The sequence below is a fragment of the Stenella coeruleoalba genome (assembly GCF_951394435.1).
Source record: "Stenella coeruleoalba genome assembly, chromosome: 20".
In the NCBI taxonomy this organism is placed as follows: domain Eukaryota; kingdom Metazoa; phylum Chordata; class Mammalia; order Artiodactyla; family Delphinidae; genus Stenella; species Stenella coeruleoalba.
The window spans coordinates 46,169,586-46,197,507 of record NC_137166.1 but is presented as its reverse complement, the minus strand read 5'-3'; the positions used below and the strand labels follow the sequence as shown (position 1 = coordinate 46,197,507).

The 27,922-nt window shown below is 50.0% G+C and overlaps 1 protein-coding gene across 1 annotated transcript; it reads right to left on the bottom strand.

Annotated features, from left to right (window-relative positions):
• Positions 1–704: 704 nt before the first annotated feature.
• SUPT5H (SPT5 homolog, DSIF elongation factor subunit) lies at positions 705–27,506 on the bottom strand. The gene is made up of 30 exons (XM_079908179.1): positions 27,454–27,506; positions 27,112–27,189; positions 22,031–22,196; positions 18,329–18,394; positions 17,777–17,788; positions 17,187–17,256; positions 17,022–17,090; positions 16,847–16,912; positions 16,531–16,561; positions 15,724–15,792; positions 12,034–12,285; positions 10,752–10,841; positions 10,573–10,643; positions 8,891–8,996; positions 8,566–8,659; positions 8,341–8,477; positions 7,755–7,910; positions 7,509–7,655; positions 6,497–6,643; positions 6,285–6,410; positions 5,320–5,404; positions 4,876–4,995; positions 4,689–4,791; positions 4,478–4,605; positions 4,281–4,386; positions 3,669–3,827; positions 3,379–3,547; positions 3,060–3,263; positions 1,194–1,289; positions 705–1,105 (listed from the first exon to the last, which is right to left on the bottom strand). The coding sequence occupies exons 2-30, from the start codon at positions 27,184–27,186 to the stop codon at positions 962–964; spliced, it is 3,264 nt and encodes a 1,087-aa protein (XP_079764305.1). The 5' UTR covers positions 27,187–27,189; positions 27,454–27,506; the 3' UTR covers positions 705–961.
• Positions 27,507–27,922: the final 416 nt, after the last annotated feature.

The following is a 27,922-nucleotide window of genomic DNA, read 5'->3' as shown; positions in this document are numbered from 1 at the left end:
TAAATGTACAAAGTCAGGAAAAGACAGGATTCAGGGTGCGGTTACTTCTGGAGGGGAATGGACTGGGTGTGCTGCTCGAGTGGGTCCTTACTATCCGGTACACATATGGTTCCTATGCTGGGTGGTGGGGACATGGGTGCTCCTGACATACCTTTTTAAACATTTGAACTATTTTATAATACAGTTTATATTACATTTGTAAAGAGACATGTGAATATCAAATGAGGAAAGTGAAGAAAGGTCAAGTACTAAGCCCACTCTCCACACTGCTCCCCATCCCCACGCCCTTACACAAGCTACAGCAGTTCTGGTGTCACTGCTATGTGGGCTCAAGAGAAAAAACTATCAAATGCTGTAACCTGCACCAAAGGAGCAATATAGGCTTCCTGAGGGATACTCACTGATTTTCACTTAACTCGAGCATGAGTAAGATGTAACTTTGTCAATCACATGGCAGGCTCTGTTCTAATAATCTCTTTCCAATGTCTTAAACATTCAACAGCCCTCTGGGGTAGGGAGTATCATTTTCTAGATGGGGAAACAGGCTTTTGTAGGACTGTTATTTGCCTAAGGCCACACAGCGTGGAAGTAAGTGGGGTCTGCAAATGACCCCACTTACAAACACACACACACACACACACACACACACACACACACACACACACACACACACACACACACACACACACACACGACTTTTGACCAAACAGCTTTTTATTGAAAGACCGTAACACAAAAGAAAGCTGGGGAAGGTGGGGACTGTCCCTGTCGACTCTACTCTGATTCCCATGAATATCAGGGAGGGAGACAGGAACCCAGAAAGGAAAATAAAAGAAATCCTGATCAACCCGGCTAGCCCTGCTCCAGGGCCCAGATCCTGTGTCAGAGCCAAGGGCCAGGAAAGGAAGGAGGGACACTCTCCATCTACCAGATTCATCTGCCAAAGTCCACCCTGCCTGCCTCAGGCCTCCAGGAGCTTCCCCAGGAAGCGGAGGTTGAGGATCTTGAGCTGTTCATCAAGGTCCATGCGGACTATGCCATCCTCGCCATCAATGCTCAGCAGGACACCTGTGGCTTCCCGATCCTCACCCAGGATCACCTTCACCTGGGGGGGGGGCGGGGACAACACGACACATGGGGTCACGGTCCTTGGCAGCAGCCCAATGCCCCCACATCCCTTTGTCCTCCCTTACCTTGTTGTTCTTGGTCGGGGTGATGGGCTCCAGGTGCTCACTGGAGATGCTGACAACCTTCTCGCTGTCCTTCAGGTATACGGAGCACATGCCTCCCTGGGGGTGGGGACAGCCTGGTCAGCCTGGCCTGCTCCCAACACAGGACTGATACCGCCCCCCCCCCCAAGGGACATAGGATCAGGGCTTATTCTAAGAAGTCACTTTCCCAAAGTGACACAGGGGCAGGAAAGGTGAAGGCTGGGCCTGGTTCCAAGGCCTGGGGTCTGTGGTGTATGGGGGCAGGGTGATCAGATCAGCAAGGGAAGCTCCAGCATGAAGCTAACTTAGGCCAAAAGGGAGACTGTTTCTCAGGCTCTTGACTCATCGTGTCCCAAACTGGCCTCAGTTTCTTCCCCACACTCGCTTCTCATCCTGGGTCTCCGTCTCAAGGATGGCCCAATGGTCCCCGGCACCAGCCAGAGCTCTAGACCTCGTCTTAGTCAGCAACTTCACCAACAACCTCCAGCTCTGAGGCCTGTCCATTCAGCCTCCTGAGGGTCTCTCCCACCTCCCTCTTTCCTCTCCTCCCCACAGCCCTGTAGTACAGCCTGACCTCCCTCTGGGCTCCCAGCCCCGATCCAACTATGACAGAGCAACATAGTGAATTGATTCCAAACCACGGATCTGATCCCACCACTCCCCTGCTTAGATTCCTCCACCACCTACCAGTGCCCTCAGGACACAATCCAAGTTCCCCAGGCTGGCATGTGACCAGCTCCAGCCACTCCTCTGGCCTCATCACTCACCTTCCCCCTTGAATCTTTATGTTCCAGCCACAATGAAGACTTCAACCCCCCAATTTGTGCCAGGCTTTCCCTCACCTCCAGGTCTTTGCACGTGCACTCTATCTAGAACACACTCAACCCCTTCCCCAGCCATTTCTCTCGGCTTACTCATGTTCATTCTTCAGGTCTCAGCGCAGATGTCACCTTCTGCCGGAAGCCATCCCTGATCCCTTCCAAAGTTGGATAAGGTGCCTCCCTGGGTTCACATAGCTCCCCTTGCCCTCTGGGCTTCCTATATCCCAGCTCTGGCCACTTGGGCTGTCACTGTCTGGAGACGTGTCTGTCTCCCCCACTGGAATGTGAAATCTGTGAGGGTAGGGCCTGGAGCTGTCTTCCTCTCTGGTGTTTAATTAATTCAATTAATATTTACTGAGGGGCCAACAAGGTGTCAGTCCCTCATCTAGGAACTGGGGCTACTTGGGAAGAAAATATAGGCTTGGTAATCAAAGAACCACACCAGGGTAAACTTTAAGCTTTTAAACAGGTAGATAACATGAAAAAGAATTACATGGACCCATAAGAGACAGATCTGAGACAGCCCAAGTGCTTTCTTGAAGGATGAGTAGGAGTTAACTAGACAAAGAATGGCAGGAAGAGAGTTCTAGACAGAGGAAAGTAATAAGCAAAGGCCCTGAGGCTGCTGAGAATTCAGTGACTGAGAAGAATGGAGAGAGGCCAGCAGAGCTGGAGCTGGGAACGCCCGGGGGGCGTGGGTGCCTGGCGCTAAGCCGAAGCCTGGCACAGAGGAGCACTTAGTCCATGTTACTGAACTGATCTTAGAAGAGTATGTCAAAAAGTAACCACACTCCTGGGTGCCAGTCACTGTCCCAGGCCGCTGGGGGCCCAGCCATGAGCACAAAAGGCAGAAGTCCCTGGCCTGTAGAGCTTACATGCCAAACCTTTCCACATCTGTTTTTCCAGCTATAAATGAGTACTGGAAAATGGGGATAGACAGTTAAAAAGAAAACAGAAAACAGTAACCAGAGAGACTGGGGACCCCAAAGGAAGGGATGCCCGCCCACCCACCAGCCTGGGCGCTTACCGTGACACTGCGGATGACGCCTGTCTGCCCCACCACTTGTGTATCCAGGTAGGTGTCCCGCACCTTCACCTGGATGTCAGTGGTCACCCAGTCGCTGGAGTTCTGCTCAATGCCTGAGCCCGGTGTGTGTGGGTTGTAGCCACCAGGGGAGGGAGCTCCAGGTGTCATCGGACTATAGCCAACAGGGCTTGGGCTGGGGCTGGCCTGTAGGGAAAAAGGGATGGGGTCATTGGGAACAGGTTATTTGGCCTGGTTGTCCCTATAGGCCCAAGGCCCATCCTAGCCCACCACCCTCAAGGGCGTGCCAAGTGAGCAGTACCTGATAGGCCATGGGCGAGGGGGTGGGGTGGTAGCTGGCTGGGGAGTGGGTGTTCTGGTAGCCTGCTGGGCTTGGCGCCACCTGGTGGTAGCTCTGGGGGCTGGGGCTGGGCTGGTAGGAGCCTTGCGGGGAGGGGGCTGCATAGGGGGAGAACTGGTCTGTGTTGTACCTGCAGAGACAAGGAGAGGTGGGGGGCATTAGCTGGGGGCATTAGAAGGGGAGAGAAGGAGGTGGTGGCAGTGGGGAGGGTTTGGACAGCGGTTGATAAGGCCTAGCCCCAGTGGACTCACATGGCTGGCGTCCCTGGCGTCTGCGGGTTGTACTGTGGGTTGACCTGCGGGGACGAGGGGTCTGGGTAGCCAGGTGTTTGGGGATTGGGGGTGCCCCCATAGGCCTGTGGGGATGGTGTAGGCTCATCATCGAACGCGTACTCATATTCTTCCTCAGCCCTGTTGGGGAGAGACGTCTGTTGAGAATGACTGTGGTGATCGCAATAATATAGCAAATGCTTCCAGAACAGCGCTGAACACCAGGCAAAACCAAGGCAACTTCATCCTCACAAACAGCCCCACCCAGAGGCCTCCATTTCACAGGTGAGGAGACTTGGGAAATAGAGATGAGGTTGCCCAAAGTCACATGACCAAGATCACACAATTTGTCTCCAAGCCCAGGTCTTGACCACAGCATGCTACTACGATGGGAGCTGGAAAGATTACTTTGCCCCCAGCCCCAGCCTTGCCTACCCCTTCACATAACCAGCCTGGGGCTGAGCAGAGAACACAGGGTGGACCACACAGACCGGTCCATCACACAGAAACACAGCAGAACCATTCACGCACATGGGCACACACACCCAGTGGCTCAGGGAACCCCGCCCCAGCCCCCAAGCTCCTGGCCCTCACCGTGACGGTGTGTTAGGATTGTTGGGGTCCCAGGCCCCACTCTGGGCAGGAGTGCGGCTGCCATCATGCAGGGGCGTCTGAGAGCCATAATGCGGGGTGCGACTACCTGGAACGGGAGAGATGTGTGTCCATCAGTTCTGTCCTGGCTCCAGATCCCCCCACATTGCCCCTCATCCCCGTCCCGTGGGAGTGCTCACCATCCTGGAGAGGCGTCTGAGAGCCGTACATGGGCGTGCGGGAGCCAGAGCCGTACATGGGCGTCTGGGAGCCATACATGGGTGTCCGCCCATAGGTCGAGGTCATGCCGCCCGGGCGCCGTGAGCCCCTGTAGACACAGAGAACAAGTGGGGTGAGTAGGGCTCTTGCACCACCCAACAACCTCCCTCCCAGCCCTGCCCTGGCCCGTACACTGTGGTGAGGCGCTGACGGTCCACTGAGATGGTCTGGCAGGTGGAGTGCAGCTCCACACGGGCTGTGGACTCCGTGGCATCTTTTACCACGCCAATGTAGCCTGGTGGGGAGGCAGGAGGTCAGGCTGGGTGGGCTCTCCTTCACCGTGCCCCTCCCCAGGCCTCCACACAGTCTTGCAGGTCACCTTTGTAAGGCCCCTGGGAGATGCGCACAGTCTGGCCGATGAGCTCGTTGTCTCTCCGCCCCCGGCCCCTGCTCATGCCGCCGCTGCCACCACCCGGGCTGCCAAAGCCACCACGCTGACCTGGGGAAGAAGACTGTCACCAGTCCCTGGGGCCATCCTCTCATGTGCTGTGCCCACAGTCAGGGTACCCTCCAGCCCCCTCTTCACCTGACTCCCTCCACTCTTGGGTTAGGAGGCTCCTCTGGGGGCCCACCACCAGAGCCCTGGGCTTTCCCATCACAGCCCTAGCCACCCTGAGCTGCACTGTGGTAGGGGGTCGGGTCTTCCCTGGGCTGTGAGCCCCATCATGGTCGGGCCAGCCCAGAGCAGACATTCAGTGAGTGTGGGCTGAACAGCCTCTCTCTTCCACCCCCCAGACATATCCCCACCCCAAATTCCCCTCACCTCCAGCACTGGGGTGCATGGGGCTGCTGATCCGGGGGCTCATAGGGGCAAAGCCACCTACTGTGAAGTTGGTCACATCTCGCGGCTGGGGAAAGGGCAAGAAGTGAACAGGAAGGCAGGGCCTGGATGACAGGCTCCCAGCCCCTGCACCACACTGCCTGCTGCCATTTGGGAACAGTTCCTGATTGAACCTGCCCAGCAGCCTTGCCTCCCTCCTTCTGGTCACAATGCCTCTATTTCCCTTTGGGAAAACAGTCACCCCTATGCCATTGTGGGCCTGTCAATCAAGAGGCCCAGGCCTCCCTTGGGCAAGGAGATTAAAATGTGGTAGTCAGGAATTTAAACCCCCAGTGACACAGAAACTGCAAGCCATGGGAATTCAGCATTCCACCTGCAGGGCCTGAGAAAACCATCTCCTGGTCCCAGCTCCCCAGATCCCAGGTTTGATTTCCTTTCTGATACCTGGTTCTGTACAACTTCCCTACAAATCCCACCTCAGGAACTCTGCTTTCCCCTGAGACATTCAGGTGGCTCTCTGACCCTTCCTTCAGGTCTCTGCTCAAATGCCACCTGCAGCAGCGCCCATCATTCTCTGTCTCCTTATCCCGTTTTATTTTTCTTCATAGTGCTTGCCATCAGTCCCAATTGTATTATGCATGTATTTATTTATCTGTTCATCTCCAGAGCAGCAGCACTAGAAAGGCAGAGATTTTTCTGTCTTGTTCACTGCCGTACCCCCAGTGTCAAGCACCTAACAGGTGCACAATAAAACTGAATGAACAAATTATTTGGTAAATAGCTCAATATCCCAATAACCCTTTTTTTCCATACTTTGCCAAGGATCTGACACTGACACTTGCCCTCCTAATCCTCCACAAGCCCATTCTTGTCACTCCTGGGGCCAGGGTAGGTCAGAGAGCCGAGTCAGGTGGCCAACAGAGAGGGTGCCACCATGCCTGTCTCACCTTCGAGCCCCCTGCCAGCACCAGATGGCGGGTCTTGCAGACAAACATGCCCCCGTTCTCTACCAGTTTCTTGCAATGCAGGAAGGCGAAGCTGCGGAAGAGATGGCGAATCTCGCCCTCCCGGCCCTGGATGGGGAAGGACAGTCACTCTCGTGGCCATGCCCCACCCCAACTCTTTCAGATGTGACAGACGGGCAGGAGCTTATACTCACTGAGTGGGGGCCATCAATGACCTTGACAATGTCTTTCACATGGATGTTGTTCTGTTCTGAGTCCAGGGCCACGGCAAAGCGGTTGTCCTTCTTCCGGGTCACAGCCTGGTGCCTGACAGTCACCACCTTCCCATACATGTTCAGCACCTACGGAGGGAGGGGAGGGGATACTGAGGGGATGAGAGTAGAAAGGGGTGAGGTGGAGCAGGGCTTCCCTACAGTGGGATGATTATTCCTGTAGGAGACTGTCCCAAGCTCTGCAGGACGTCTAGACTCCCTGACTCTGGGGCAGGTAATGTCAGAGAACCACCCCCCAGGCACTGGGTCAACCGAAAATGTCCCCAGTCATATTCCAAAACACCCTCTGGGAGGAGCCTCCATTCCAACTGAGCATCAGGGACCTGAGAGATGAGCAGAGGAATAGATGTTAACATAACAGCTAATGTCTACCCATCACTCTGTGCCAGACCCATGCTAAATTCTTCACACAAGATTTCACTGAGGCCTCAAAATTTCCCTCTGAGATGGATGCTGTCACAATTCCCATTTTATAGAGGGGAAATCTCAGGCCCAGAGAGGGCAAGTTACTAGCCCAGGGTCATACAGCGCAGAGCAACAGAGCTGAGATGTGAATCCAGAGCCCAGGGTCCTAAGCATTTACGCTCTGTGGCTCCCACATGCACGGTGAAGGGGAGGAAGGCACCAGCAGTACCCAGCCCTTGAGAAAGCACCGAATGCCTGGGTACGTATCTGATGTCACGGATTCAGTCACAACTAACGAAGTATATGCTGCTGCTATCTTCTTTTTACAGGGTGTGATACTGAGGCACCGAGAGGGTAAATGACACGCACTTGCCTGATATCACACAGCTGGCCATGGGTGACAGAGCCAGGTCTGCAACCCTGAGCAGTCTGGGATCTTAGCCACCATGTGCGGCCACCTCCCAGGATGAGGAGCTGGAGGGAGAGGAAGCCCCTAGAGTAAGCCTGCCTCTGCGTGCAGCACACACACCTGGAAGGTCTCCCGCTCCAGTCGCACGATGACACCCACGGTCTGGGGATCCAGCTGCACCAGCTCCCCCCATTCATGCTGGCCCCCGACATCCACACCTGATGCCGTCTCCGAGCAGAGCTGCAGGTCCCGGGGGAGCACCTTCAGCTGTGGGAGACGGGAAAGGGTGAAGCAGGGTCCACGTGGCTCATCGGCCTCGGTCTCCTCCTGGCACATTCACCCCACTCCCAGCCCTCCACTAGCTACCTCGTGCATGGTGAGGTCCGAGAAGAGGATGACGAAGTTCTCCTCCACCCGCACAATGAGGCCTGTGTCGCCCTCGAACCGGCCGGCAATCACCTTCACGTGGTCCCCCATCTTGAAGTACTTCCGAAGTTCCTGGGCCGGGAACTCCAGCATGTCCTAGGGATCGGGTGTGAGGACAACAAGCAAGTCAGGGGAAGTCACCACAACCCATCTGTCTCCCCATCTTCAGATTCCACTCGTGGTCTCAGAAAGACCCTGGCCAAAACCCACTCCAGGCTCACCCCCAACCACAGACTACCCCAGGCCACCTGGACCAACCTCAGCCTGCCCCGGAGACTCAGGATATCAGCCTGGACAACCCTTTACCCCGCACAGAGACAGCCTGTCCCCAAGACATATGACACCAGACTAGATACCTCCTCAGACCCACCTGGAGACAGCCTCACCCCAGACACACCATGCTGGGCCTAGACAAGCCTCAGACACAACCACCCCTAAGCAAACTAAAACCAGTGACCTCAAGATTACTCCATGGTTTCGTCATGCCCTCAACCCACCACGTACACACGGGCAGCATGGTACCCACCTTGAGGTCCTCGTGCTTGGGCATTATGGTGATCTTGTTGCCATCCACGCTGAGGATCTTGCCCTGCAGGTTGATGAGCTCACCCTCACACACCTCCACGTTGTCCCCAGGTTGGAAGTTGTGTTCCCGCTCCTTCCCTGTGGGGGCAGGCACAGGGCTAACTTGAGGGCTGCTCACCATGGGCCGCCCCCTCCTTGGCCTGGGTTACTGACCAGGACCAAATACCTGTGCTTTCAGTCACCACCTCGAGGTCGATGCCCTCTGGCTGGTCCTCAAATTTCTCCAGCTCAGAGAGTGTGGGCTTCACACCCTCCGTGATCTGAGCCCCAAGAGACAAGAGGAAGAGAAGGAAGTGGATGAAAGTCAGTGTCACAGCCCGGCTGAGCGGACTGGAGAGATGGTGAGATTAATCCCCTGGGGATACTCCTAACTTGAGGATCCAAGACAAGCCCAGATAACCCACTGTTCTGGGGCCTGGACTGCAGGAGGGAGAAAGCTTGGCCTCCCCGCTTCCCACCGCCATTAGCACGACCCCCTCTGGGACCCTCACCACAGCAGACATGGCAAAGCTCTTGAACAGAAAGCCCTTCCGGCTGTAACGGTTCCCCTCGAAGATGAGGAAGTCACCATCAGAGGCAACATCACCCCCCAGGGACCTGGGAGTTTGTGGGGGAGAGAACATTGGAAGTGGAGGTTAAGAGGAGAATCTTGCTGTACCTCAGTCTCCTCTGCTGGCAAAGGGGGAAAAGGGCACAGGATGCCTGAGCCATCCCCCCCCAAAACACACACCCCTTGGCGAGAGTGACCTCTCACAAAGCCCGAAGGCCCCGCCTCGACAGAAGGGCGCACAGCACCCACCTTCTTGCACCCTGCTGCCCCCCGTCCCTGCTTTATTTTCCACTACAGCAAGTTTGACCCATCTTCCTAACTAGAATGGCAGCTCCAGAAGGGGGGGACTTAGCATCTTTTATTCACTATTTCCCCTATAACAGGGCCTGGCACACAGCAGGCACTCAGTGAGTACTAGCTAGACAAAGTATCAGACACTGCTAACAGTTAACACTCACGGACACATATGACCTCACCGACTCCTCCCCAAAGCCCATGACATCAGTAATATGAGCCTTGTTTCCAGGGAAATGAGAGAAGGAGGCTCAGGGAGGGCACACCACATGGCCAACATGGCCGAGCCCTTGAGTCTGAGAGTCAAGATTCAAATGCAGGGCGGTGGGACTCCCAAGCCTGTGCTTAGCTCTAATGGCCCTGCATGTGGGACAGGGGGACCTTAGTTCCTGCCCATGCTTCTAGAGTGGGGAGGGAAAGCCTGCCCCGCTCTCAAAAACGGAGCGCTAGGGAGCAGGCTGAGCTCCTCCTGCCAACTGCTCAATCATCTTCTCATTCCCACGCTACATTTGGCAAGAGGCGAGACTGCTCAGCTGCGCATGTCTGGGCACTGCGTCAGACCGGCTACTGGGGGGCAGGGAAGGGTCACTCTAGTTTGTGCTCAGCAGGGGATGTCCAGATGAGTGGAGACCACTGGTGTAAATGAGTCCAATTCAGGCATGTGAAGTATTAATCTGGCCTGGCCTGGAGGTATTAGCCCAGGCTGGCAAATCAAAAGGCTCATTCTACAGTCCAGCCTTTAAGAGAGTGAAAAACTGGCTGCTCATGATGTGTTTCCGGAACAGGACCAGAGGAAAAGTGTCACTGGCTCTTGTTTCTCCAACTCCTCCTCTCCTGCCCTCCCGCTGGAGCCCCCGGCAGCCCTGGAACACTGGAAACCCTGGACTGCTCCAATGCTCTATCCAGCGGGGAGGGGAAGGGAGACACCCTGAGTGGAAGGGGCTCTGTACCCACAACTGAGGTGTCCAGGCATCAGGAGATGAGGGTAAGAGACTTTATAAAGCCTGATGTGTCGATAAATCTCATTGCAATATGTGATACCATTAATCACACTTACTAGGTGTCAAGTGGTGTTCTGGGCACACACACATATTAAATCATTTGAGTCTCAATACAATCCTAGGAAGTGGGGGTTACTATTATAATCTTTGCAGCAGAGGAAACCAAGGCACAAGGATGTTAAATAACATGGCTAAGGCTATACTGCCAAGTTAACCACTCACAAACCACGGATGGCTCCGGGAGCCCAGCCCTGTGGGGGAACCTGCAAAGGCATATCCTACACCACAGCTCTGGGCACCCGGCCTGGCCCAGCCCAAGGACACTCACCTGATCTTTTCTGCATCAAATAGCCTCTGTGGAGGCCGCTTAAACTTCTTCCTTTTGGCAAACCAGTCTTTCTGTGTAGGAAAAGGGGCATGAGTAGGAAGGGTGAGGGACGAGGGCTTGGCCACCAGCAGGGGTATCAAGCACCCCCTCTCCCCACTGGCAGCACATCCCCACGATACCAAGCTCATTCGGGCCTTGATGCGGTCGTAGTCGATGCGTGGGATCATCTTTAGGGAGATGGTGTTTTGGCTGGGCTCCACGTAATCCACCTGAGAAGGCCAGACAGGTGGTCAGCAGGGGCCCAGCCCTCCCCTCCTGACCCCGGACACAGAAAGGGAAAGGAGATGCCAGGAAGGGCAAGGGACAGAGGGTGATGGGGAAGAAATGAAACTGCTGACAAGTCCCCCAAATTCACTCTCTAGCCTGTCTTCCCTCCATTCTGAAACTGAGTATCCACTACCATCCTGACATCTCCACCTGGATGCCTAGAAGGTCCCGCACACCCAGCGTAACTGCAACTAACCTCCTGATTGCCCCAAACCCACTCCTCTCCCCATCTTGTCCCTCTCCATCCTTCCTTCTTCTCAGGCACACAACGTGGGAGGCATTCTTCACTCTTTTTCTCTTACACCCATATCCAACCTGGTAGCAAAACTGTCAGCTCTGCCTTCAAAAATTCTGACCTCTCCCCCCTCCTCTACTACTGCAGCCTCAGTCCTGTCCTACCATCACCTGCCACCTAGGCTGTGGCAGCAGTCTCCTCACTGGTCTCCCTGCTCCCGTGGCCCATCCAGTCTATTGCAGGGTTTCTCATCTGGGTAAGCCTTTGTCGTGGCGGCCGTCCCGCGCCTTGACGGATGTTAGCAGCACCCCTGGCTTCTAGCCCCTAGATATCAGACTCAACTCCCTCCCCAGGTGAAACAACCAGAAATGTCTCCATTCATTGTGCAAGGTCCCCTGGGGGTACCCCTGCTTGAGAACCAGTGGTCTAGTCCCAATGCAGTCAGCAGCGTAATCCTATCAAAATCCAAGCCACACTGTATCCCTTAGAACCCTCCCATCTGACTCCAGTAAAAGCCAAAGCTCTAGGATGAGTCACAGGCCCCGTTGCCTTCCTGAACTCATCTCCTGCCACTCTCACCCTCATTCACTCTGCTTCGGCCAGTGACGGTCCTAGCTCATGGGCTGCCTTCTGCCACATCCCTTCCCCGAGAACTCCGCGTGGCTCACTCCCTCACCACCTTCAGATCTTTACTCAACACGCATAGAACATGCACAGAAGATGGTTATCCCTTTCCTGTGTGCTCACAACAAAGTCCAGACTCTGCTTCACCTGATCCTTGTGGGGTTCTGCTCTCTGCACTAGTCAGGGGGCTGGAAAGGACAAAGAGAAAGGAGGGGAGGACAGAACAGAGAGCCCTGGCCTCCTCGGCCACCCCAGCCCAGCCCAGCCCCAGACACCTGAGCGATGTCGTCCTTATAGATGCCCCGCTTGAGGCGGACCCAGGATTTTGGTTTCAGGTTGGCCACCTCCTTCACCACTTTGAGCACATCTGTCATCTCCTTGATGGGCACCATCTGCTGGTTCCAGTAGCCAAGCCGCAGGTTGCCCACGCCCTCGATGGCCTGCTTCACATGGGTCTGCTTGTAGGCCTCCACGTAGATGTAACCCTTCACATGCTCTGGTGCCACTACCGACTTAATCTGCAGGGGCTGGAGGGCCGAGCCAGTGAAAAGAGACAGTGAGACACGACTGCTGGTACCAGTAATGACCGCCACCTCAGCAGTCTCTCTTCTAGGAATTTATCCCACAGAAACACGTTTGTGCAATGACCCCCACACAGGGACATTCACTGCAGAGCCATTTAGCATAGAAAACAAACAAGACTGGAAATTTTTAAATGCCCCCAAAGAAAGACTTGTTAAGTTATGGAATAACCATATAGACATAACTCGTTTTACTGCTCTTTGGCTTTATAGCACTTTGTAGCTATTGTGTTTTTTACAACTGAAGATTTGTGACAGCCCTGCAGGGAGCAAGTCTATCGGTGCCATTTTCCCAACAGCAATTACTTTTTAGTTAAGGTCTGTACATTGTTTTTTTTAGACATAATGCTATGACACACTTAATAGAATACAGTATAGTGTAAACGTAAGTGTTGCATGCAGTGGGGAACAAAAAAATTCATGTGACTTGCTTTACTATGATATTCACTTTATTGTGAGGGTCTGGAACCAGTATCTCCGAGGTCTGCCTGTACCATGAAATACAATGTAGTACTTAAAAAAAACAATGAGATGGATCTATATGTAGTGACACAGAAAGACATCCAACATATGTTCTGTGGAAAAAGCAACTAGAACCAAAGAGAGCTGGAGTGACTATACTAACAGCAGAGCAGACTTAAAGACAAAAATTGTTACCAGAGACAGAGGACATTTAATAATGATAAAAAGTTCAATCCATCAAGAAGATATAAGAATTATAAATATATATGAACCTAACAACAGAGCCTCAAAATACAGGAAGCAAAACCCAACAGTAATGAAGAGAGAAATTGGTAATTCACCAATAATAACTGGCGACTACAATACCCCACCTTCGACAATGGACAGAACAATTAGACAAAAGATCAACAAGAAAACAGAACACTTGAGCAACTCTACAAACCAACAAGACCTATCAGACATCTATAGCTAGAACAGTCTGTCAAACAGCAGTGGAATTCTCAGGGGCACACTGAACACTCTCCAGGATAAACCATATGTTAGGCCACAACACAAGTCTCAAATGTAAAAGGATTGAAATCATATGAAGTATAATATATTCTTCAACCACACAGAATGAAGTCAGAAATCAAAGGAAATTTACAAGGTTCACAAATATGCGGAACACACTTCTAAGTAACCAGTGGGTCAAAGAAGAAATAGTAAGGGAAATTTTTAAATATTTTGAGATGATGAAAACAAAAACACAACATACTAAATTTATGGGATGCAGAAAAAGCCGTGCTTAGAGATAAATTTACAGCTGTAAACACCAACTGAAAAAAAATTTTTTTTCAAATCAATAACCTAACCTTCCACCTTAAGAAACTAGAAGAGAAAGAGGAAATTAATCCCAAAGCAAGCAGAAGGAAGAAATAATAAAGATCAGAGTGGAAATAAGTAAAATAGAGGTTAGAAAAACAATAGAGAAGACCATCAAAACCAAAAGTTGGTTCTTTGAAAAGATCAACAAATTTGACAAACCTTTAGCCAGACTGACCAAGAAAAAAAGAAAAAACTCAAATTACCAAAATCAGGAATGAAAGAAAGGACATTACTACCAACCAAACTTACAGAATTTTAAGGCATGCTATGAATAACTGCATGACAATAAATTAGATAACCTAAAAGAAATGAATGTTTTGTAGAAAGACATAAATTACTACAACTGACTCAAAAAGAAATAGAAAATGTGAATAGACCTATAAGAGGTAAAAATATTGAATTAATAAGCAAAAAACATACACACACACACACACACACACACTCTCTCTCACAGACACACACACATACCCAAAGCCCAGGATTAGACGGCTTCACTGGTGAAATCTACCAAACATCTAAAAAATTAATACCACTCCTTCACAAATTCTTCCAAAAAATAGAAGAGGGGGGAACATTCCCAATTAATCCTATGAATCCATTATTACCCTGATACCAAAACCAGACAGAGACATCATAAGAAAACTACAGACCAACATCCCTTATAAATATAGATGCAAAAATCTGTAATGAAATAGTAGAAGACCAAATCCAGCAACATGTTTTCATACAGTACGTGAATTATATTTCAATTTTTTAAAAAGCACCTAGTTTGTTTCCGTATTCGCTGTGATAGTGAAAAATGGAAACCACCTTATGTTTACTGTCATGGAAAGATGACTATGGTATTGACAAAAGGCTCTCTGCAGAATGATACGTATATAATACCATTTTATTTTTTTTTAATACCTATTTTTCAATATGCAGAGAAGACAGTCTGGAAAGACACACAAACCAACAGTAATTACTTCTGAAAAATGGGACTTGGGTATGGAGAGATTTTGGCTTTCATGATATACATGTACCACTTCAGTCCCATCTCAAATGGGGTCACTAGAATCTCGCCCAGGGCATAGGGTAGAAGTTTGAGCACATTCAAAATCATGATTTGCAAATCCTGCAACTGTCCACTTGGTCCCACTGACACACACCCACTGTTTTGGCAGGTAAAAGCTATGCACTCAGCCTAACACAAATCATATTCAGTGAGAAAGTTACCAACCAGCACGTCCTGGTTCCAAAACTAACAATTACGCCTATGATAACAATTACACTTACTGAACACAAGCTGCAGAACAAGTCCCGGCTAAGGATTGGACATATTCAAATATACTTAATCCTAACGATGCTGAGGGGCAAGCAAGGGGCGCAACGAGGGGAAGCGGCTTGATAGAGGTCACACAGTGAGGAAGCAGCAGGGGCAGGATTCAAAACCAAGGAGTCTAAAGAAAAATCTGTGCCCTTAATGCAGCATCTGCTGCCTTGCACGCAGCCGGCATTACTTCATGTTTTGTGTGTTGTGTGTGAATGAGCCCTTAAGGGGCAGGGACCAGCTCTGGCATGGTCACAGCTGTATCCTCAGCATCTCCCAATGCTGGGACCAGCCCAGAGGAGGGGCTCAGTGGATTTTGATAACTGAGTGAAAGAGAGAAGGAAGGAATTCTCCTCCCCAAAGGCCTGTTCTGTGATGCACTTAGCCACACTGCCCTATGGTGGGACTCGCAACCAAACAGTAAGAGGGTGACAGCTGCCCACCAGGGTTGGTGAACAGGCAGAACTCGTTCTCAGGCAGAAAAGGCTCAGGGAGCTAGATGGTTGACTTCCAGAGGGGTGCAGAGGCTGGGGAATCCTGCCAGAAATGCAGAGAGAATAAAGACAGTACCTCTATAAGGCATGAAGAACACTTTGATCCAGAAAGTGGTCATTTTCTAGCTGAAGCAGCTCACCTACCAGGCAGTGCTGCTCAGTGCAAGGGGTATCTGGTACCCCTGAACCTGTACTGTCCCTCACTCTGGGCTTTACCTGTCTCTCACCCACAAGTTGCTTGCCTACCCAACTTACCGTGTCTGTAAACTGGTATGCAATGAACTTGCGCATCAAGGAAATGGCTGTGGCCCGTTCCTCCCCAATCTGGAAGAAGAAAGGCAGACTTAAGAGAAATGACAAGATGGAGAACAGGACATAGAAAAGGGGGCAGGAGACAGCAGCAAGAAAGACAGAGTCAGGGGAGGGCAAGATAAGGGTAGGGGATTAAGAGGTACAAACTACTATGTATAAAATAAAATAAAGCTTTAAGAATATATTGTACAACACAGGGGACATAGCCAATATTTTCTAATAACTATAAATGGAGTATCTTTAAAATATTGTGGATCACTATGTTGTGCACCTGAAATTTACATAATATTGTAAGCCAATTATACCTCAATGAAAAAAAGAAAGAAAGAATCATCAAGCAAAAAAGATAAAGTAAGACAGTGGGAATTCCCTGGCGGTCCAGTGGTTGGACTTGGCACTCTCACTGCCAGGGGCCTGGGTTCGATCCCTGGTTGAGGAACTAAGATCCTGCAAGCCACGTGGCATGGCCAAAAAAAAGATAAAGTAGGAGAGAGGGAGGAGCAAGAGAGATGGAGAGATTACAGAGCAAGAGTAATGGACAGCAAGAAAAACAGGGAGGAGACACTGAGTGAGGGAGGGAGAGGGGAGGGGAGGAGGAGGGTGGGGGGAGAGAGACGGATGTAGAGGCAGACAGAAGGAAGAGAGTGACAGATCAAGAAGACCCAGGAAAGACAGAAGGAGAGTTCCCCCCAATGAGGCTGCCTCTCCCATTCCCCTGCCTCCCCCAAGCCATGAGGCCAGAGCACATACCTTACATTTGACAGTCCACAGATTGGGATCCCTGACAGGAGAGGAAAAGGAAGCCTTTTAGTGAAACTGTCTCCTGATCATGAAACATACAAATCACCACACCCATCCTTCTTCCTCTCCCTCCACACCCTCTCCCTTCTCCATCCTTCCATCCATAAGCAGACAGGAGAACAGTGCCAATCTGCCCTTCCCCTCTTTTTCCACCATCCACCACTCTGTGTGACACTGTGATCTGATTTATTTCAGGGAGTGAGCCGTGTGGGCACATCACCCCAGTAAAAATTCCCACCTCGGCCCTCCTGTCCCACCCCCTTACTTGACTCCCGGGAGCAGCTGCTGCTGGGTGATGTCATCCGAGAGCTCATCGGATCCTCCATATACTCTGGAGAGAGAAGGGCCGTCAGGAAGGAAGGGGTCTGTCAGACCCCTGACCCTTCTCGGAAAGGAACCACCTGCTCCCAGCCTCCCATCAGCCCAGCCCACACCCTTACGTCTCTCCCACAGATGACTTTGCGTATTTCTTCATGTAATACTCGCCCAGTTCTTCTTCTCGCTGGTCCCTGGGGTGTGAGGGGGAAAGTAAACAAGAATTGAAGGTTGAGGAGAGGAGGGTGGGCTGACCTGCCCCCAAACCTCCCTTTCCCCTCACTGCTTACCTCCAGAGGTTTTGTAGGCGGCGAGCCCCGGAACGGTCTTCATCCAAGACAACATTGTCGATATTGGAGGCTGCAAAAAAAATGGGCAGATGGGGTGAGTAAGGGGAGATGAAGAGCAAGCAGGGGCCTGGAGAAAGCGGTGCGGGTTAAGGGGGTCAGAGGTGGGTCCTGGGGCAACAGATGCCTCACTGAGGAAACCCCTAACCCTCACCTTCCTATTCTGGCCTACTCAACATCCTGCTTCTCAGTGTCCTCCTTGGGGATGGGGCCCAGCAGTTGGGGACATCCAGCTGTTCCCCATCTCATCGCCACTGCCTAAGCACATCCTGAACTCCATCCCAGCCCCCCAACCCCTTCACCCTGCTACCGGCAATGCTCACACTCACACGCACACATAAACACATACACGCTTTCCCAGGCCAACAACTGCTGGAGACCTGGCCCCAGACCCCCTGCCTCTGGACCCTACGTGAGTCAGAGCCCCCGGGGCCGGGGAGGGGTCAGGGGTGAGGGAGGGTGCCACAGGCAGGAAGGAGGAGATGTCAGGATATGGGAGGAGGGTCGGGGAAGCACACTTTTCAGGTTCTTACCTTCAATCTCTTCTACTTGGAGGAAGAGGAGGTGGTGGTGGTGGTGGTGGTGGTAGTGGTGGTGGTGGTGGTGGGCGAGGGCAGACAAAGTATGAGCCAAATTATAGCAGCGAAATCAACCAATGGGTTGGGGGAAGGGGAAGGGAGGGACACAAGAAGGTTGAAAATCAAAAGTAAAGGCCAGGCACCAGGTGGTGGGGGGAGAAGCCGAAATGTATGAGGCGCACAGAACGGAAAATAACAGGGAAGGGGTGGCACTGGCCCAGGAAGTGGGGGGTATCTTGGGATAGAGCCTGTCCCACCCCCACAGCCCCCAGAAGGGATTCACTGGGGCCCTAGGAGCCCAGAGTCCTCTCCCCACAGCCCCCATCCCCCCAACTCATGGGCCTAAAAGGAAAAGGGTGCGGAGCTGGCCTCTCTGGCAACGACAGAAAGAAGCAAGGTGAGGAGGGTGTGGGTTGGGGTGGCTCCGGGCATGGGGGTGGGGGTGGGCTCTCAAGGCCCTCTCGGCCACACCCCCAGTGGTCTCCCAGAGGTGGGGCCCACACACACCTTTCTCCAGGATGTCCTCTGCTCCATCCTCCCACTGGTCCTCATCCTCATACTCATCGTCCACATCTGAAACGGAAACGCCAGGTGATCAGGGGGGCATCCAGGGAAAAGACGACCTCATGACAACAGCTCCCAGGAAACATCTCCTCTGGGCAACAGGCACTACAAATCCCCACCTCACAGGTCAGGACACTGAGGCTTGGACAGGTGAGGCTCTCACCCAAAGCCTCAGAACTGCCTCAAGCAGTAGGGTCAGGTCTAATGTGCAGATCCGCCTGACTCTAGAAGTCATCCCTCCCCCTACCATCCACAGATCCATTTTAAAAATATGATAAAAATAAGCAAGCAGAAAAGTTCCCTCCCAACTATCAAGGGAAGGGAAAATTGGTATATAGTTTTATTTGTTTGTTTTTTTAAAGATAGGATTTGTGGTTTGTTGGTTTTATTATTATTCGCTTACATTTGTAACAGCCAACCCTTATTGAGAGCGTACTGTGTGCCCTGCCCTCCTCTGAGTACTTCCCAAATTCCTCATTGAATCATCCTGGCAACCCTAAGGGAAGTACCACCATTGTTCTCATTTTACAGTAAGGGCTCTGAAACCCAGAGAGGTCACCTAACTTGCCTAAGACTCTCAGCTGATACCTGAGAGGCAGTCTGGCTCCAGGGTCCATGCGCTTAACCTCTCCACTACATAACATATACTCCTGTATGTATTGAATATTACACTAAAAACTGAAACAACACACAACGAAAAAATCCAAAGTGTACAGAGGATGTAAGTGTACAGTGAGTCTCCCTCCCATTTCTAACCCCTTTCAATCCCCTTTCTCAGATGCAACTGTGTGACCAGCTTCTAGTCTAGAGGTAATCTGACCTTATACAAGAAATGCATATAAATCCCCCACCACTATTTTCCCTTCACACAATTTTTTTTCCTATAAACTTATTTATTATTTATTTATTTATAGCTGCATTGGGTCTTTGTTGCTGCACGCGGGCTTTCTCTAGCTGTGGTGAGCGGGGGCTACTCTTCACTGTGGTTGCGTGCTTCTTACTGCGGTGGCTTCTCTTGTTGCGGAGCACGGGCTCTAGGCACGCAGGCTTCAGGAGTTGTGGCATGCGGGCTCAGTAGTTGTGGCTCGCGGGCTCAGTTGTTGTGGCTCGCAGGCTCTAGAACGCAGGCTCAGTAGTTGTGGCGCATGGGCTTAGTTGCTCCACGGCATGTGGGATCTTCCCGGACCGGGACTCAAACCCGTGTCCCCTGCATTGGCAGGTGGATTCTTAACCACTGTGCCACCAAGGAAGTCCCCTTCCACACACCTTTTTAACACACTGTTCTGTCCCACCCTCTTTTTTAAAGCAGTACTAGTAGCTTGGAGTTCTTCCATAGCAGCACACACCTCATTATCTGTCCTATAGTTCATTATACCAGGCTCTTATCATCGATGGGCATTTAGATCACCAAACATTTACAACTGCAAACAGGACCGCAGCAAGTGTCTTTGTTCTTGTATCCTTATGTACCTGTGGGGTGATCTCCTAAAAGGGAATTGCTGGATCTAGGGTCCTGATGTGGTAGATGTTAATGGGCATCGCCACAGGCAGTGCTGAATGTCACTCCCACCACCACCAAGTAGGTGTCCCTAGTGGCCCACATCTTTGTCACATGGCATGTTATCCGTTCTCTTGATCTGAGCCCATCTGCTGTCTAAGACTTTCTCTCTAAGCAAGGACTCCCTCCCTTTCAGCCTTTCAGAAAAGGGCCGAAGCTCTCTGAGAACCAGGAACACCTAGAGCATCTCCTGCCCCTCTGTTCCCTGGTTTCCTCTCAGGTAAGAAGGTCCCAAGAAAATGAAGGGTGGTGTTTCAAGTCGCTTCTCTTTACCTGCGTGTGGGAAACAAGCATTCTCATGTATGGATGGTGGGAGTATCAAGTAGCAACATTTTCAGGAGCTGACATTTGGCCAAAGATATCAAAAAGCTTTAAAAACATATGCATCGGGCTTCCCTAGTGGCGCAGTGGTTGAGAGTCCGCCTGCCAACGCAGGGGACACGGGTTCGTGCCCCGGTCCGGGAAGATCCCACATGCTGCAGAGCGGCTGAGCCCGTGAGCCATGACCGCTGAGCCTGCACGTCCGGAGCCTGTGTTCCACGACGGGAGAGGCCACAACAGTGAGAGACCCGCGTACCGCAAAAAAAAAAAAAAAAAATGCATCCCATTTGTCCAGCAATTTGACTTATAGGGATTTACCATGTAAAAAATCTGCCACGTCTGTGTTAGTTAAAAAACTACATCTTCATTTTCACTAATCTCTAAGTGAAATTTAGTATTTACATCAATTATGCGCAATGGCAACAAACCACAGTAGTGTTAGCCATGAAATCTGATAATTTTCATAGCACAGTACAGCTATAAATATCTTAAAATATTACTCACAATCAGTGTTACTTCAAAATTAAATTCTTAACAGATCCTCCACTAAATCTTGTTATTTCAATGTGCTAAAAAAGAAGCACATACATCACAATGTTCTCTTAATATTTAGATACTGTATTTCAATATAATTGTTTTCTTTGGAATCCTGTGTATTTTTTTAAATGCATTTCAGAACATGATTCTGAGAAGGGTCAGGGAATCACACTTCCATAGGTTTCACCAGACTCCAAAAGGGGTCACAGTACAAAAAAGATTAAGAATGCCTGATCTAGGTAATAACTTGCATATGTGAGTCTAAATGTTATATGAAGATGCTCAAGGCAATGCTGCTTATACTACTGAAAACTACAAACAACATCAATGTCCCACAAGAGACTGGTTCAATAAAGCACATCACAGAATGGAACAATGTGCAGCCACTGGAAAAAAACAGATATTTCAACAGTGATGATGATGATGATGAGAGCAGCTAAAACTTACAGAGTACTTGCCAAATGTTCAGAAAACTTTCTTTACAAGAATTAACTCATTTAACCTAAACTATCTATGTTATATCTACCTCCACAAGCATTGAACAGAAAAGCAGTTACAGAACAGCAGAGACATTGTGGGTCTATGTAACATAAATAATAACCCTGTTTTCTGAGGGCCTACTGCAGGCTGGGCATTATACTTTGGGCTGCCATCAGCTTGACGTGCTTTACATGCATAGTCCCCCAAATCCCCAAAATATTCCTGCTGAAGTCGGCAGAACTGCCTGTCCCCCTGTACAAGGGGGAAAAGAGGCTCAGACAGACAGGCAGCAACTTGCCCAGGGCCACGTGGAGAAAAGAGCAGAGCGAGGCCAGAAGGGACCTGCATCTGTCAGCCTCCACTACCCTGTCCAGCTGCCTACTTCTAGGTCATCTGAGCTTTTCACGATTAGTAGTTTTTTAAAGGAGGATAATGGCATTGTAACTGGGTTTTAAAAGGATCTATCTTATAGGAATACATATGAAATATTTTGGGGTTAAATTGTGTATTTGGGATTGGCTTCAACATCATCCAGTGGTGGGTGGGAGTGAGCAGGAATAAGCAAAACAGGGCAGCACTGAGCTGTTCACTACTGATGCTACGTGATGGCACACGGGGGTTCCGTAAACTACCCTACGATTGTGTGTTTGACATTTACCAAAAGAAAATGTTTAAAAAGTACATTGGAGAAATAGAACTGAAGGTGGAAGTCCAGCCTCTGCTCAGCACTCGCCAGCCCTGTCACATACCAGCCTCATCCAGAATGAAGCCGCCGTGGCGGGGTTTCTTGGGGGGCCGGTCATCATCTTCCTCCTCCTCTTCCTCATCATATTCCTCCTCCTCTTCCTCCTCCTCTTCTTCCTCAGGCTCTTCCTCCTTCTCACTACCTGCTGCACTCCGCCGCTCCTCCTCTACCTGCAGGGTCAGGTAGGGTTGGGGCACCAGTGTACTGAAACCCCCAAATCCAGACACCATGCTCTCCACCCCTAAATCTGACCTCAGCTCTGCCTGGACGATCACAGCCCCCTCTGCTCTGCATACATGTCCTTCCACCCTGGCCAGGCCTCCCTGGTAGCCATCCTATCTCAGTGACAGCACCGCCATCCACCCAACCAATATCTGGGAGCTGACCCCACCCCCCAAACTAGATCTCCTTGCTAGCCTCCACCGAGCCTTTAAATGTTATCACTCCACTAGGTTTGGTCCTTGGCTCTTGTCTCTCTCCATGCTACAACTCCCCTGGGCCATCTCATCCACTCCCTTGGCTGTGGTGGACATCTCTGTGATGACTCCCACGTCTGTTTCCAGTCCACACTGCTGCCAAGGCCACTGACCGCCTCTCACAGCTGTTCTATGGACATTCTTTGGTCCTTACCTATAAGACCTCTCACACCACCGACCACTCTTCATGCAGGGAAACGCTCTTCCCTTGGTGTCTGCCACATCGCACTCTCCTGGCTTTTCTCCAACCTCTCCGCCTGCTCCTCTGCAGGCTCCCTTTACTGTGCTCACCTCTCAAATACTGGCTTCAATCACCAGGGTTCAACCAAGGGCCCACTTTCCTTCTCCCTCCATGCACCCTCTTCCTGGCCATTTTACCTTCCACGATCTCACTTACTGTCTCTGTAGATGACATCCCATCAGTCTCCAGTCCCCTACTTTTTTCCAGAACTAGAGACCCTCCTGTGCCAGCAGCCTCCTGGATACCTTCCTCAGATGTCCTCTGAGCCCTTCACAACCACCACACCCCAAACTGGCCTCTGTGTCTTCCCCTAGACCTGTGCTTGCCTCCTCTAGCTCCCATCAGGCACCAAATTCTTGACCTTTCTGCTTTTTGAGCATCGTCTCTTCAATCCGTCCCTTATTCCCCATCTGCACAGCCCCTAGCCTAGGCTAGAACATTGCCCTCTAAATCTGAATCCTTGCCCCAGCTTCCTTTCTTGTCTCTTGGCCTCCAATCCCTCTTTTTCATACAAACCACAAAAGGAAATGACCCACACAAAACAGTGTTCCCCAAACTTCAACCTTTCGCTCATTAACTTCATGACTTTTTGCCATGTCCACATCGGTACAACCCATTTATCTAATATTTTCTTTAAATTCACTAAAATTTTTACTTCTGAGGCAAACTTTTTTGTTTTGAAATGTTTCAGAAGTTAAAACTCTTTAAAGGTTAGCTAGTTATAGACAGAAAGTAACCATAAAGATAAAAGTAATGTTACTAAGTCCCAACATGATATTGTTGCCTGCTGCAGGCTAAGTCTAAGGCCTGTTCTCCCTGCCAAACACAGAGACTAGCAAATTTCAGAAAGGTGTTCAAGACACAGTAGCACTAAAGTGAAACTTTCTCCATGACCCAATTAAAAGATAGGGTGTACAACTAAAAAGAAAATAACTTTCTCACTAAATGAGTCAATGTGGCTTCAGGTCTTATTCTTATTCCACCTAAAAGCACTTCTCATTACTCCCCACCTGGAAAACATCCTACAGTCTTGGGAAACTATGACCTAAAACACGAATCTGGGGGACTCCCTTGGTGGTCCAGTGGTTAAGACTCCACACTTCTGCAGGGGGAATGGGTTCAATCCCTGGTCAGGGAACTAAGATCCCACACGCGCACCATGCGGCCAAAAAACAAAAACAAACCAAACCAAAACAAAACAAAAAAACACGAATCTGATCATTTGGTGCCCTGCTTAAAACACAGCCACGGCTCCCTACTGCCCTCAGGCAAAGAACCAGCTCCCTAGCAGCCTGGTCTGGGAGTGCACACTGTGCCCTCTGCCTCTCCCTCTCATCCGCCTCGCTGGGCTCCCCCTCCTAAATGCTAGGTTTGAGCCACACTGAACCACTTGCAGCATGCTCTCATAGCACTGTCCAGCATCCATGCCAGTCCTCAGCATAAAAAGCCTTTCTCTTCTGCCTCTTGTTCATACTTCAATCAAAATACCCTCTCCTTTTTATTATTTCTCATAACTTACATACAATTAAATACATTCTTTTGTATATTATCTAATAATATTTAAAAAATCAAAATCCATTGTATACCAAAGATAACCCCTAGACATTAATTATAGAGTCCACTTGGAAACAACATACATAGTTACTCATAAATCTTCTGTAGTTCAAAGCTTTTAGCTATGAAATTCTTCCCCCTTCATATGAGGACTTTATGTTCCATAATGAAGGTAAATTGTTCCTACTTTGGGACAATTTGCCTTCTTTATTTAAGTGATACTAGTTAGTCCTTTGGCTGCCTAGAAATTTTAAAAACAACTGATAACTACATCTACTGCCTGCAAGAGAATAAAGGAAAAGGAGCACATGAGGCAATCTCATACATTATTGATAAACACATACAAAGACAATATTGGTACAAAGCTATTTCTCCATATAGCAACTCTGAATTTTATTAATAAATACATATATATATCAAAGATTAATAAAAGAATAAAATTATCCAAAAAAAAAAAAATACCCTCTCTTCCAGGAAGTGACGCCTGCCCTCTCCCCACCAAGGAAAGTCAGGCACATTCTCCGGGCTCACAACTCTCTGGGCTTCCTCCATCACAGCCCTGACCACCGAGAGCTAGCTCCCTAAGTGAAAGGCCCATGCTAGCTCAGGCATTGCTGGGTCCCTAACACACCACCCAGCCTGGGGCTGGGAACAGAAAATGACTTTAAAAAAATAAGGCTGACCCTTGAATAACATGGAAGTCAAGGGCTTCAACCCTCTGTGTAGTCAAAAATCCACACATAACTTATGGCCAGCCCTCCGAATACAAGGTTCCTCCGTATCCACGGTTCCGCATCTCAGGATTCAACCAATCTTGGATCATGCAGTACAATTTACTATTGAACAAAAATCCACATATAAGTGGACCCGAGCAGTTCAAATCCATCGTGTTCAAGGGTCAATTCTATTTGCTTAATACAGAATCCTAACTAGCCCACAACGTCCCTTACTTTAACAACTCACACTACAAGAGGACCACAGCCTGACTTCTAGGAACCTTGTCATCATCCCCCTGGCTCAGTCCCAGCAGTCTTCTTTCCAAACCTGGCTCCGCATCTTCTGAGGAGATAGCTCTCACTACTATCTCTATGTTACCTCAGGGTTTGAACGTGCTCTTACACAGTCCGTCCTCAGCATCCCCTGGAGTAACCATCTGCTTATAAAACTACCTCCACCTCAAGACAGAGAGCTCATAAGGGTCTCATTACCATCAGGCTTTAACCACAAGCAAAGTGTCTTGAAGCCATGAGTCAGAGACCAAGGACTCAATGAGACAGCTTCAAGTAAAGGCCCTTCGTGTCATCTTCCCTCTTGTCCCATTCCCACCATGGCAAGCTGAGGACTCCCCAAAGGACGCAACAAGGATTGACAATCAAATGCCTGCAGAGGGCAGACAGGAAACGTAAATAAGTAGGGCAGCTCAAGGGAAACCTATGGCACTCTTCACCTACCTGATGTTTTCCAGAACACAGATTTATGAAATCTTTCCTTTTCTTAAATCTGCATGATGACAAATGGCAATTAATATATCCCGGGAACTGGAGAAAATTCCTAACTTTAAAGAAGGGATGCCACTTCTTGAGAAAAGGGCTGGGGTGTCACTCAGATTGCTGGCTCCTCCCATTGTCCCAGAAAAGCAAGAGAGCTTGATTTTTACATGAAATTTCTACAAGTGCTGGCAACTAACTTAAGCAATAAGTTAACGTTTCTATAATCATACTGCCATCTCTTTGTCTGTAATTGTTGCCTACTAACTGTAAACTCTGTGAAGGCAGAAATTTGCCTTGCTCCACTCTCTCCAACGCCTAGGAAGTGTCTGGAACATAGCAATAGATGCTCAAACATTTACCTGTTCAACAAACGAGTAAATGAGAAATAAATAAAACAGGCTAATAGCTAATAAAATAATATCTGAAATCAGCTATGTCCCAGGAAATGTTTATTTGGTTCCTAAAACAGTGACATTCAACAGACCCCTTTGGGTTGAAGCTAAAGTGATCCTTTCAAAATATTAGATCACATGCTTCCTTTGCTCAAAACCTTCTCATGGCTTCATCTCACTCAGTTAAGGACAAATTCCTCACCACAGCCTTTAAGATTCGACAAGATCTGGCTCCTGTTACTTCTATGTTGCACTCACTCTGATCCAGCCAAACTGAACTTCTTGTTACTTTCTGAACACCACAGACATGCTCCCAACTTTGCACTTGCAGTTCCCCATTACTGGAACACCCTTCTTCCACATGACATGACTCACTCACTCACCTCACAAATCTTTTTCCAAATGTCACCCTCCCGGACTCACCAGGATCACCCTACCCAAAGTGCAACCAGCACTCCCTATTCCCCTTCTCTACTCTACTTTTCTCCAGAGTGCCTTCTAGCTCACTAAATGATTTACTTCTCAGTTACGTTTGTTTACCCTCACCAGAGCAAAGAAAGATTCTAAAAATCTGTTTTGTTTACTGGCGTAGCCCAAGGGTAAAGAAGTGTGTCTAGCATGTAGTAGACGCTAGAAGTATATTTCTGGAATGACTGAGCACACCTAAATATAAAAACTAATAGTGAGTTCTTACTATATGCCAAGTCCTTCAAACACATCACTTGTTAAATCACTGGACCTGGAACATCCCGGGTCTCCAGCACCTGAGCCTCTGCTTGACTTGGGCTTGCCTACTTCCCTATCTCTCCCGACAACCTGGAAGCTCCCAGAGGCCAGAGATGCTTCTGATCCCCGCTAAGCTTCCACATGGGCCGTTCTGCTCTGGTCCTGTCCCCAAGCGCAACGCCTCCCCCAGCGTCCCAGCCACAGACCTCGGCCTCCTCGCCGTCACTGCTGCGCTCGCTGTCCTCCTCCTCGGAGAAGTTGCTGTCTTCGCTGTCCGACATCTTCTGCTCGCAGGAAAAGACGGCGGCCTCAGCGCTTCCCCCAGTTCCGAGCCCCACTCCGAGCCTCAGTTTCCCCTCGGGTTCCCGGGGAGAAGAAAAAGCGCACTTCCGGCAGCCTTGATCCGGCAACCGTGATCCCAAAATGGGACCACCCCCCGACACACGCCACCCGCTATATCTCCCGAGTCCCCTAATCTGGTCTCTACACCTCCTTGGCCCCCGGCGACTCCCGGGCCTGCCACCACGGCCTCCAACCCAACCGCTCACCGTTCAGGTGCCACCTCCGCCTTCGGCACCAGCTGCTGTTCACACGACGCCTGGCTGAGACTGACGTGACTCTCGCGAGAACCTACCACTTGGCCCCGCCTAACGCGAGATTTCTGGGGCTCATCCCCGGTGACGCACTTCCAGGACGCCATCTTGAGAGTGGCAGAGATGTCTTAAAGTAGAGCGTGGAGCAGACATCTTGGGATGGTCAAATCGGAGTGTTATAACACCCTGGGATCGGCCTTTTCTAGCCAGAAATAAGTGTTTGCTTGAATTTAGTCCAGATCACTAACGTGGTGTGCCAAGCCGTGAGGAAGCATGAGATTAGCAAATAATAACAAATTTGCAAATAAATCAGACTTTATCTCACAGCCTCTGAAACATTCCTAGGAGGTAGATACCCCTAGTTTGTATACAAGGTAACCAAAGCTCAAAAATAAACTATGTAGGGACTTCCCTGGTGGCGCAG

Excerpts from the sequence above, each read along its gene's own strand:
- SUPT5H (XM_079908179.1), bottom strand. The coding sequence starts at position 27,186 with ATGTCGGACAGCGAAGACAGCAACTTCTCCGAGGAGGAGGACAGCGAG. Across the intron at positions 6,411-6,496 it reads TCATTGATGGCCCCCACTCA|GGCCGGGAGGGCGAGATTCG; the intron begins GTGAGTATAAGC and ends TTCCCCATCCAG. Across the intron at positions 3,548-3,668 it reads ACGCCAGGGACGCCAGCCAT|GTACAACACAGACCAGTTCT; the intron begins GTGAGTCCACTG and ends TTGTCTCTGCAG.